Source organism: Bipolaris sorokiniana (genome assembly GCF_000338995.1).
Source record: "Bipolaris sorokiniana ND90Pr unplaced genomic scaffold COCSAscaffold_14, whole genome shotgun sequence".
Classification (NCBI taxonomy): Eukaryota; Fungi; Ascomycota; class Dothideomycetes; order Pleosporales; family Pleosporaceae; genus Bipolaris; species Bipolaris sorokiniana.
The window spans coordinates 360147-371807 of NW_006911908.1; the positions used below are offsets into that span (position 1 = coordinate 360147).

The window sequence follows — 11661 nt, forward strand, 5'->3', positions numbered from 1 at the left end:
CTTGATGTACACTAAACTCTCGTTTGGTTTCAGTGGTTCAACCTTCTCCGACCTCAGCATGAGGACGAACATCCTTGAGCTGACGCCTCGACCTCACCAATGCCGACCGTGGTAGAAGGCGCAGCCCGCTATTGAATGCAGCCTCAGCACGCACAAGCATGGAACTAAGACCAGAAACTTTCGGTAGAGTTAAATTGAAACAGTAAAACTAGCTCATGGTCGACGTCGCTGACATCAGCCCGTAAAATAAAAAAAAGTGCCAAAGGTAACGTGCTTTCCAAGAATACCTACTCCCCAGTATTACAAAGTAGTAGTGGTAATACCTCGCCTGTCGCTATGCATGCTTCCAAAGTCCAACCTATCCAAATAATATCTAAAATCTAAGGCCTTTAACAAACGCCATTACCCAGGTAGGACCTAAAATTACAATCTCAATCTCCCTTCCTCAGACCTCCCACCAAACAAGCTCAGAAACCCATTTGTACGATCGCTCTCACCTCTCTCTGCCTGTCTTCTACTGTGTCCAGCTTCGACTTCGTCTTCGCCACCAAGCCACTTGGGCCGAGTAAAGGAAAAGTCGTTAGTCTCGAATGTGTTCTTGACCCTGGAGGCAAAGTTCTCGAAAAAGTTTCCTTCGCCTTCGTCGTCGTCTAGCAAAGGCCGCCTTTGCTCAGATCGGACTCCTGGAGATTGTGTGATACTACTTGGACCGTTGGTAGCTGCTGCTGAAGCAGTACGACTGGATGATGCGGGTGTTGGCGTGTCTGTGTAACGTTCATTTGGCGGCGATGTTGTGCGTTGAGAAAGACCCAGGACATTTCCGCTGGCACCCTGTACTTCACGTGCGATTAACGCGCGGCCTTCACGCCAAGAACCAGTGCCTGCTGCTCCATCTTCTTCGTCGTCCAAAAGATCACCAAAGCCGCAGATGTTCTTCACTTTGCCGTAAAGACCAAACGCGGTTGCAAAGACCGGGACGAGGATAAAGATGGGAAAGAAAGCGCTGAATCCTTCGCCGAGTGGAGTCAAGACGATGAGCCGACCAAGGAATTTGTAGAACATGGTGCCTTTCCAAATGTTCTTGTCCGTCATCGTCAAGAAGTTGTAGCTCAGAGGAACGGTCAATTTCGCAACCTGAAGACCATACCATGTCGCACTCTCCTGGTAGGTATTGCGTCGTACGAGCGCTCTGTTGCCCCAAATCTTGACTTCAGTAAGGCTGTAGAAGGCGCAAATGCACATATAGCATAGCCAAGCTGCAGCAATAACCTGGCTGTTGAAACCAACGGATGAGCGACCGCTGTCATGACGATGGACGACTGTCCAACCGATGATAGAAAGTTTGGGACCACCAAAATCCTGGGCTTCGCGAACGCATTCTGACCAGACAATGGAGATGGAGGCTAGAATTGCCGTAGCCCATGACATGTATGTTAATGCAGGAATGATATGAGCGTGGAGGTGGTACCGTGTGAAGGGAGTGAGAAGCGTAAAGCGATCAAATAGGCCTGTATGAGACAGTCTGGCTGCACCCTTGAACTCGAGATGTTTGCTGGCCTTGGAGTCGAGGATTGCTTGTGTCCGGACGGCTTTCCGTACAATGTGGTCCCATTCGTTCTCAAAGCGACATTTTGCGTGTCGTGCGCGCTTCAGCTTCCTCGTCAGCTCTGCAAGGTATCGTTCCGTGATGACTGGTGGAATCGTTGTTGTATTTCCGCGTCCAAGGACACCCGCCCGACTTTCCGGCAGGCTGCTCCTCTCCGCTATTTCGTCAATCCATTCTTGAAATTCCTTTGGAATACCGTTTTTCCTCTGCTTGAGTTGCACAACCTGGAATTCGTACTGATCTAACTTCTCCAACGCCTCGGTCAGTCTTTCATGGACTTTGGGTGCCTGGCCCTGTATTCTCTTTAATCGTTCGCTAACACTCGCGTACCGAAACAAACTCCGTGGGAACGCGACAAGCCCGTGGCCCATGAGGTAGATGCCTAAAATAAGACCCCAAGTATAGGCAAGCGCCATGACTAAACTCTTGAAGGTGTCGGCCTCGAAGCCGTTCCACCATATCAGATAGACGGAGCCGACAACGCTGCATGCCAGTAGGATGAGCCAGTATCGTCCGTTACTTCGAAGCGCATACTGCAGTCTGGCTTTGGGCTCCCTGTATCCGCTGTCGCAATATTCGCCGAGCATAGGCAGTATAGCCCATGTGAGGGCGAACGTGAGCCAGTAGATGACGCGCCATGTCTTGTACACAACCGTGTCATTTAGCCATATCCCCCTTGCGCCGTCAGTTGTATCGAGTCCAGCACTGCTTGCAAGATCGATGGGAAGCAGAATTATGATGCTGGCTGGAAGAGCTATCGCTAGGAACACGGGTAAGACGACGTATGCGGGTGTCGTGCGAAGCGGGAGATAGTAGCGTAGCAGCAGAAGGACAAGACCGCATATAGAGAGTAATGAAAGGACGAAGAAGGCAATAGAGCCGGACGCTGAAGACGTCATGGTAGCGCGCGGTCGCAAGTACGCATAAGAGAGGCGATGATGGGCGTGTGTGGTGATGAAGGGAGATTGTTGGGTTGGTGCTTGAATGCCTGGATGGCGAAAGATGGTTCGACGGTTGTTACGGGCAGGAGCAAGCGTACTAGGAAGCTTCGGAATGCTCAGTCTCGCGTCGGAATGCGGAAGTTGCGTGACCCGGTGCACCTCTTACTGCAGCCTTTCATCTATCCCAAGCAAGACGATACTACCCATTCCACTTCTTATTCTTTCCTTGGTCAAACGTCCAAAAGCCCTTAGTCAAGCCTTGGCCCTTTGTCCGCATAGCCTCAGCCCTATGCGCCATGACGACGGCGATGGCTAGGTGCACGGGCCATATATATCTGCTTTGGTAATCAATCGCCGGTCCATCTCCGACGCTAATTGGCAGCGAATCTGGATGAGCGATTGCATCATCCACTGTCAAGCTGTCTATTCGGCGGGGGCGCATCACTAATCCACTTGGACGTACATAGTACATCTACACTTCAAACAGATCTATTGCACATACTCTTTCTCTTACCAATCTCCACAACGCCTCTGGCTATTTGAGTACGTCTTCCTTCCACACAGACTTCATCATACAAACCACTTATACACATAACCAGACCCTACAACCGCCAAAATTTCGTTCCTGCGCCACTTCTTCACGCGCGCCCCCTCACCCACAACCATGTCCGCCACAAAGACCAAGGTCCAGTCCATCATCGATGAGAACCCCGTCGCCGTCTTCTCAAAGTCCTACTGTCCATACTGCAATGATGCTAAGCAGCTGCTAAGCGCCAGCGGCGCAAAGTTCTACGCCATCGAGCTCGACCAAGTCGGTACGTACATACACCTTTCTTATTGACACAACCGAACGATAACTGACCCTTTTTCCATAGACGACGGTTCGGCAATCCAGTCTGTGCTCGCCGACATTACTGGCCAGAGGACCGTCCCCAACATCTTCATCGCCCAGCAGCACATTGGTGGAAACAGCGATTTGCAGGCCAAGAAAGGCGAGCTCAACACCCTGCTCAAGGATGCTGGTGCTCTATAAGCGTCCTGCGACACTGCAAACATGATTCCCGTACTTAGTCTCGCAACACTCTGCAAGCAATAAAATACATTAGCAACTGCACTTGCCGAATATCTTGCCATGTGAGCACTTCATTAACGCCAAAGTAATGCATTTGAAAATAAACTTGCCCATGGTAAATCTAACAGGGGTTATCTTGTGGTCATGCTCATGAACCAAACACTAGCCCACCGAGTTTGGGTACAGCTTCCAACCAAAACCTCGAGGGATTCGTCATACATTGCTCCTCTCCAAACTCTCACTTTCACTCGCACTCTACGTCATTACCCATACATGCTAATCATCATGTCATTCTCCGCGCTCAACAACACGGACGCAATTGGACCCTCTAAGTCTGCATTGCCTCGGTGAAGCTTTGGGCTGCCGTCGTCGCAAAGTATCGCACGTCCACATCATCATCTTGCTGTAGCTTCTCTAGGTTGGGCAAAATGCTCTTCGTGATGACGTCCGTTGCCTTTTGACATCCCTGACCCGGTGTGCCTGCCTTCTCAAGAGCAATCACCGTACCCTGCTCTGGAAGCTGTTTGAGTGTGTTGATCAGTTGGCCATACGATTTGGCCACGTTGAACCGGATGTTGGGAATGTCATCGTTGACAAGTTTATCCATCATGGGAATAATGGATTGTTCAATGACGTCAAGGCTGAGAGCAGGTGCAAGAGTCGATACTGCAAAGCACGTCGTCATACGGTACAGGTAGTTGGGGTGTTGTCCCATGGCCATGACCTTGGGAACAATGGCATCGTTGGCCCACCCTACGCCAAAGACCTCGGTGAGCTTCTTCAGATTCTGAGTCGATGCCTCACGGATCGAGAAGACAGTATCTCCAAGCCAGCTCATGCACAAACTGCTAAGCTTCTCGTCGAAGAACTGAACACCGAGTTGGGACGCGAGGAGAGGAACGTATTCGATGATAGCAAGACGCACGCGCCATTGCTTATCTTCGGCAAGTTGTACGATGGCTGGAAGGAGAGACTGCGAGAGAAGCTCAATGCCGATGACGTTGTTGACAGACTCGAGCTTGGAGATAATGTTCAGTCGCACGTCGGGGAACTCGTCCTTGAGCATCTGCAGGAACATGGGGAGGAGATGTGAGATGGTCCTAGTCAGAGTCAGTACTGCAGCACGTGGTCACGCGTCAGTGCCCAACTTACTCCTCCTTTCCAAGAATAGGTGCCAGCCCACTAATCTGAGTGCCAAGCGCGGCGCGGACATGCTGCGATTGATCGGAGACCAGCTCCTCTATGCTGGGCATGACCTCGTGTAGGAGGGTCTCACGCTCAAGGAGTGCGCAGAAGCCTACCATGTTCAGCCTTTGTCATACAATATCGTTCCGTGACCACCTACCTGGAATCTGACCAGCAATCGCGCTACGGACCTCCGCCTCAGTATCCTTGAGGAGCTTAACGAATGCTGGCACAAGGTCTCGGTTGACGACCTCCTCATCCACTGCTTTTGCGATCTAATACCGTTAGCGCATGCCTTGCCTGATGTCCACCTGAAACGCACCTTCTCGAATCGGTCTGCCACCATGTACCGCACCCTCCAGCTCTTGTCCTCGAACAAACTGCGCAGCGCAGTCAACAAAACCCCATGGCTCGACTGTTGCTCCTTGGGTACTGCTTCGGCGATGGCAATGAGAATGTCAACAGTCAACAGCCTGACACTGTCCTGGTCGTCTGCGGCAAGGTGCTGGAAAAGCGGGATCATCTCATCGATGACAATGGATGGCGGCATGGCCTTGATGAATTTAGCCAGGTTGTTCGCCGCCTGCCTTCGTACCATGGGAGTGTCATCATGTACTAGCTGGCCGTAGTGTTGCCTGAGGGCCTCTTGTGACGGGGGTGTGGCGCGGGAGTAGGGGGTCTGGTAGAGACCTGTGGCGGAGATTTTGGAGGTGAACCAATCGGCTTTCGATAGGCGCAGGACAAGAGGAATGAAGTTTTCTTCAATCTGCTGCTGCGAGAGCTCCTCGCAGATCTTGTTAAGGGACTCGACAGCCTGTGCGCGTTAGCTGTACCCCAGGCTGTTAGAAACGAGTGCGCGCACCTTCTCTCGGACAAGGGGCTCCTCTATAGCTGCAAGGTTTTCGAGTGGTGAGAGGAGCACATGTGCGTGTTCTGGGCCTCCCACATATTCGACAAACTTTCCCAGCTCCTCGCTCAATGCTGTGAGAACCTCGTCTTCGTCTTCGACGGACTCTACAGGCACGTGTTAGCCGCTTACAGCGCATCCAGGGTCATTCAACGAGTTTCTCACCATCTAGAAAGGGTATCAACTCCTCACGTGTTCGCTCAGCACCCAGGGCGAGTGCAATCGTGTTTAAGCGATGAATTGCATTCAGGCGGAGAATAACGTCGTCGTGCTTGAGCTCATCGATGAGCACGGCGATGGGGTAGAGCTCGTCATTCTGATTTGCGTCCATGTCGGGTGGGTGAATGTGTGTCTGAGGAGTGTAAGTTTGTGAGTGCGCGGTGGGAGTTGGGCGCGGGCGTGGTGTTGACGTACCTGGTGTTGGCGAGGAAGCGAAGAGGGGTGTCAGGGCATCTGGGCAGGCACTCGAGAGAGGAGGACCGAGCTTTTCAGCCACCACAGCCACAGCTCCAGTGTTCGACGCAACGACCATCGAGATACATTTTGCGGCCATAGATTTTCGCGCCAAGGTAGGTATCATGGTTAGTTTACTGTGTTCTTTTACGTCATAGGTAGAATAGGCTGCGTTCTTGTTATGCCATACGTAGCAGTGCAGACTCTGAATTTGGCATTGCAGATTTGTGGCTCACACCGCCACATTCATGGAGATGATTCACTACAAGTTAAACCAGAAATGGTTGGCTATCACAATAACAACTGCCTCTCATAGACTACAATACCTCCTAGAGAAGATATTATGACATCGATCATAGTGTGTTACAAAGATTGGAGTAATGCCACAACTACAGGGTTTGTACAATACTACCCCCGCTTTTGCTGAGTGCTGTTGGTATCTTAGTTTGATTTTTGCTGTTGGGAGTACAACTCTGATATTGCGGCTCAACTTGGTGCAATTTGACCAAGCCCTTTGGTCTCTCCCTATACTGAACGGCTCAAGAGTATAATGCCGCCCCACCTTATTGCGTTCATCGATATACATTATATTCAACAATTGGGAGGAGGGCGGGGCAACGAAACAGACCGCCACATTCAAGATTCCAGAATCAACCGATACCTGAACCTTGTTCACCTATTGTGCAATTCTCCCATTAGCCGTGACCTTCACAACCTTTGTCATAGAAACAATTGATGTTCCGTCTCACCAAACTATCTCCCAAACTGGGTTAGCGTTGCTTCTAAATCTAGAGCACAAAAAGTACCCCTAGTTGACGAGTCAACGCAGCTATTTTTCTGTACTCACTCAAGAAAAGGAGATGTCAGCCGAGTACCATTTTTTCACATTCTAAGAAAAGAAGCAGTCAGCTGCCCAAGAAACCTAGTAAGGAGCTATGCTCGATGAGAAAGGTCATGATAGATCTTTCGCTAGCGTGCGGGGCCAATCGGAAATGACTAAAGATTGGTTGCAAGAACGGCCGTGAACCTTGGTCAAAAACCAGTATTAGGTGACGCAGTGCGGGCTATATCTCCAAGCCACCTCCATCTCTTCAGTAGCTGGACACTTCGTGATGGACGACACACACAGTATTAACCATTCTGAAGAGCCGCACAAGCCAAACGCTACTGAATCTGACCTGTTACTTGGACGACAAGATGCAGCTCCATCCGCCCCACGAGTGACCCAGTTACCCAAACAGCTCACCACACGCCACGCATTTACTGTCCTTGTTACTCTGCAAATAGGTTCAGGCGTATTTGCGTCACCGGCACAAGTCGACAGCAATGTACCTTCTCCAGGTGTTGCCCTCTTGGTCTGGGTACTTGGTGGGCTGCTCTCATGGGCAGGAGCTGCATCTTTCGCAGAACTAGGTGCTGCTTTACCGCTCAATGGCGGCATGCAGGAATATTTACGCCACGTTTACGGAGACACCGCGGCGTTCCTTATGGCTTGGGTGTATATCCTAGGCGTGAAGCCCTCATCTATGGCCATTCAAAGTATCGTTATCGCGGAGTCTATTAGTTCAGTCACAACCAGCTCAGACAATTTACCAGATGCTGGATTACTCAAGCTCATTGCTGTCATTGTTTTTGTCGCTATGGTGTTGCTCAACTCCATCAACACCAAATTCACGATGAGATTGAGCGAATCCTTTACAGTCTTCAAGCTATCAACAGTCAGCTTGATAGTTCTCGGCGGGCTTACTGCAGTTATTGCCCACTTGGTGAACCCGGAATCTCATCTTTCTGGTTCTAGCGACTGGTACTCAAAGAGTTGGTTTCAACCGAGACCAACTACGTCGGACGGCCAAGTTCTTGACTGGTTGTCTATGGGCGCCTGGGACCGCTATGGTCATTACTGCGCAGCCATTTACGGTGGATTGTGGGCTTATGACGGGTGGGACAATGTAAGTTTGCACAAGCTGTACACGCGTTTGGCTGGCTGACGACGACTTTAGGCCAATATCGTGGCGAGCGAGATTCGCGACCCAGGCCGTGCTCTCCCAAAGGCAATCAAAGCAGCAATGATCGTAGTTCTTACTTCCTTTGAGCTGGTCAATATCGCGTACTACATCCTCGTGCCTTGGGACAAGCTGAGTAGCAACAACGCGGTTGCAGTCGCCGCTGGAACAGCTCTGTTTGGGAGACCTGCTGGCATCATTATTACTCTCCTCGTTGCTATTTCTTGTGCGGGATCAATCACCAGCAACGTGTTCTCAGTGGGCAGATTAACCATGGCTGCATCACAGCGCCATTACCTTCCAGCATTCTTCAGCCAAAGGGGCATGCCACTGAAGCAAAGAGCTGACGGAGATGACACTTCGTCATCCAGATTCGATGCTCCAATGTAAGATCTCCTGGTAATTTATTCTACGCTGAGGCCTACTAATACAAACCACAGATATGCCAACGGGTTGGCTCTTGTGGTAACCCTAATATACATACTGACAGGTAGTTTTCGGGAACTACTAACGTTCGTTGGCATGGCCGAATGGGTTTTCTATGTCAGTACTGTGGTCGGACTCCTTATACTCCGCCGTCGAGAGCCACAACTTGAGCGACCTTACCGTCCAACTACCATTCTTCCGGTCACATTTGTGACTGTGGGTACCTTGGTTATTGTACGATCTGCTATATTTGCTCCGGCGCAGAGTGGAGTGTTGGTGGGACTGTTGGTAGCTGGTGCCTTGGTCAGTAGATTGCGGAGCAGCCGAAGATCACAATGATCTTAGGGGGCCGAAATTTCTTCTGAGCACCTGAACAGCCCCTCGCAAAGAACATGGTAACAACACAAAGTAATGACGCATGAATAATTCCCAGCAACAAGCCCATAATTACTCAAAAGAATTCAATACAATCTGCATCATGTACGCAATGGTGAAGGTGCAATTAAACCTCAGGAGTCCACGCCAGGAAAGCACAGGATTGAGCTAAGCAAAGTCCTTACATACGGATCCAAGGCGCTAAACAAGGGAGAACTATCTCACACGACACTGTTATGCTTTTCCCCGCGATGTAACTTCAGAACAGAGGTGGCTGTCAAAAGTTTCAGCCTATACGGAGGTAGCGGCTAGAAGTTCTTGCTAGCGTTATCTCTGTTGGCCCAATATTCTCTACCCAAAGACAAGAAGCCCAAACTCCAACTGTAACTCTAAGAGAATTGATCTGTGTGAGATAAATTCTGAGAGTATACCTAATACTTAGTATCATATACAGTATTCAAGAAACTATTTTAAAAAGAATAAAAGAGAGAAAGGTGGGGATCAAGCTTTGTAATGGCGGTATTACACCAGTACGATAAATCCCCTGCCGGCAACGACTTTTAACCTTGTCAGCTGAAACTCTTGACAGCCACCTCCAGGTCACGATCGGCATCGAGATATCCTCGATTCTCATGTCAGCAGGATGTATATGCTGTATATCCTGCATTACTTGGATTTACTTACCAATCAATTGCCTCAGAATATACGCTGTCGCATACTTACCGTCGCCACGGTAAAGCGACACTAGCCGGCTGTCCCGGCTGCAGATCATCCATTCACTGAGTGATGTGTATATCGCCAATGCACCCAGTTGTTTCAGTGCGGTGGCGGTGCACAACAGCCATGTTTGCCGACGTCAAGCACAGTGACAACATTGTAGTACGGTTCCTGTATGTTATCCGAGGTACATGATCACCAGACGTTGGCGAGGCTCAGCGGCTTACTGTGCTCACAGGTAAAAGGATTGTGTTGTAGAGACGCTCAAATAATGATCAGGCTCTTTTTCGGATGACTCTATCCCTAACTTAATACAGAGAAATACCAGACCGTTCTAGACAATCTCAACGGTGGAAGCTACACTATTTATAGTATAGCTCTTACTCGCTACCCCAGTCTGGGTTACCCCTTACTAGTGGCGTATAAACACAGTAGACTACCGAGCATGCGCTTGACAACCGCACACATAACGGTTCCTGACAGGGTTGCTCCCATACCCGGTCGTTTTGAGTGTTCTCAGATTGGATCCTCAGTTGAGATTGCTTGGTTGTGTTCCCAATGCGGGTTCTCGTTCCCCAACCGTATCTGGCGCGACCAGCCGACGTGCAAAGTAACTTCAGGCTGCTGATAGCTGATTCGTGGTGCAATCCCCCAAGCCAATATTTCGTTTTGCTCTCTCTTTAATGCCTGCCCGGCTTTAAACATTTCCCAAACCTTCTTCTCTCCGTTGCTGACAAGGCGCTACTGACGACAAGTGCTCGCAGAGATGGTTGCACTATCCACAAAGACAGCTCAAGCCTCGTGTCCGTGTTGGCCCGGAAACAGGCTTAAGCAGTACAGTATGTCCTGAAAGTTGAGTTTCGAGAGAGGATATATGTGTCTCGTGTCTGCAAGTTGTGTAACCCAAGGAGACCCTAATGACTACTCTACGGCTGGATTGAGAACTCCACAGCCCAATAGGATACGCGACGATCACCGTCTCCTTATACGTGTTATCGGGAGCTCACCAATAATGTATTTGCGATCCCAACGCCTCTTAGTTGTTCTGCGTAAGCTCTGGAGCAAGGAGACGCACAAGGGTGGACCTTGTGAAGTTGAAGTTGCGCCCGCCATGTTGCATCTAGACGACGTACTGTGCACATACAATGCTCCATGGACGAAAACAGACGTAATCAAAACTTGGAAAGGTTGATCAGAGAGACCGCGTGGCCTGATCAGTGCACCAGAAAGGAACACGAGTACTCCAGCTGATGAAAGGTATAAATGGAGGCCACAACCTGCACTACCAGTTGAATCATCATCAGCTCCAGCATCCTACCTTCGCTTTATTCACACTCGCTTAAGACCTTTTCTAAAAAAAACTACTTTGAAACTTTCTAAAAAAAACACTTTGAACCTTTCTAAAAAATCAACATGCGTTATACTATCCTCGCCTTCGCTATCGGCGCCACTGCCGCTCCCCTCACCGGTTATCCTTCTGCAGTCTGCCCCCCTGGGCTATACAGCACCCCTCAATGCTGTGCCACTGATATCCTTGGTGCCGCCGCCTTGAACTGCAAAGCTCGTAAGTCTCTCTCCTCTCTACCATCACCCGGCTTTAATCGCACGACACTGATTGATCGTTGTAGCGGCCACCACTCCCACTAGCACGAATCAACTCATCAGCGGATGCGCGGCTACGGGTCAGCAAGCCAAGTGCTGCGTCATCCCAGTTGCGGGCCAGGCTCTTCTTTGCCAGGATGTTAGCCCCGGTGCTAACGGAGGCAACAATGCTGGTGCTAACGGAAGCAACAATGGCGGTGCTAACGGAAGCAACAACGGCGGTGCTAACGGAGGCAACAATGGCTGGTGCTAACGGAGCCAACAATGCTGGTGCTAACGGAAGCAACAATGGCGGTGCTAACGGAGGCAACAATGGCGGTGCTAACGGAGCCAACAATGCTGGTGCTAACGGAAGCAACAATGGCGGTGCTAAC

At 50.2% G+C, this 11661-nt stretch overlaps 5 protein-coding genes across 5 annotated transcripts; 3 read left to right on the plus strand and 2 right to left on the minus strand.

Moving 5' to 3' along the window:
* Positions 1–178: 178 nt before the first annotated feature.
* COCSADRAFT_40039 (uncharacterized protein) lies at positions 179–2752 on the minus strand. The gene has a single exon (XM_007705406.1). The coding sequence runs from the start codon at positions 2503–2505 to the stop codon at positions 424–426; it is 2082 nt and encodes a 693-aa protein (XP_007703596.1). The 5' UTR covers positions 2506–2752; the 3' UTR covers positions 179–423.
* A 183-nt stretch (positions 2753–2935) lies between these two features.
* COCSADRAFT_40040 (uncharacterized protein) lies at positions 2936–3670 on the plus strand. Its single transcript, XM_007705407.1, has 3 exons — positions 2936–3090; positions 3147–3362; positions 3423–3670. The coding sequence occupies exons 2-3, from the start codon at positions 3212–3214 to the stop codon at positions 3578–3580; spliced, it is 309 nt and encodes a 102-aa protein (XP_007703597.1). The 5' UTR covers positions 2936–3090; positions 3147–3211; the 3' UTR covers positions 3581–3670.
* A 277-nt stretch (positions 3671–3947) lies between these two features.
* On the minus strand, positions 3948–6042 carry COCSADRAFT_174683 (uncharacterized protein; the record flags this gene model as incomplete). Its single annotated transcript, XM_007705573.1, has 6 exons — positions 3948–4719; positions 4772–4916; positions 4965–5079; positions 5127–5618; positions 5667–5818; positions 5877–6042. The coding sequence occupies 6 exons, from the start codon at positions 6040–6042 to the stop codon at positions 3948–3950; spliced, it is 1842 nt and encodes a 613-aa protein (XP_007703763.1).
* Positions 6043–7131: 1089 nt separating this feature from the next.
* On the plus strand, positions 7132–9071 carry COCSADRAFT_125155 (uncharacterized protein). Its single transcript, XM_007705574.1, has 3 exons — positions 7132–8113; positions 8165–8553; positions 8608–9071. Exons 1-3 carry the CDS (start codon positions 7277–7279, stop codon positions 8930–8932), a joined length of 1551 nt encoding a protein of 516 aa, XP_007703764.1. The 5' UTR covers positions 7132–7276; the 3' UTR covers positions 8933–9071.
* A 2027-nt stretch (positions 9072–11098) lies between these two features.
* On the plus strand, positions 11099–11540 carry COCSADRAFT_163737 (uncharacterized protein; the record flags this gene model as incomplete). Its single annotated transcript, XM_007705575.1, has 2 exons — positions 11099–11249; positions 11314–11540. 2 exons carry the CDS (start codon positions 11099–11101, stop codon positions 11538–11540), a joined length of 378 nt encoding a protein of 125 aa, XP_007703765.1.
* Positions 11541–11661: the final 121 nt, after the last annotated feature.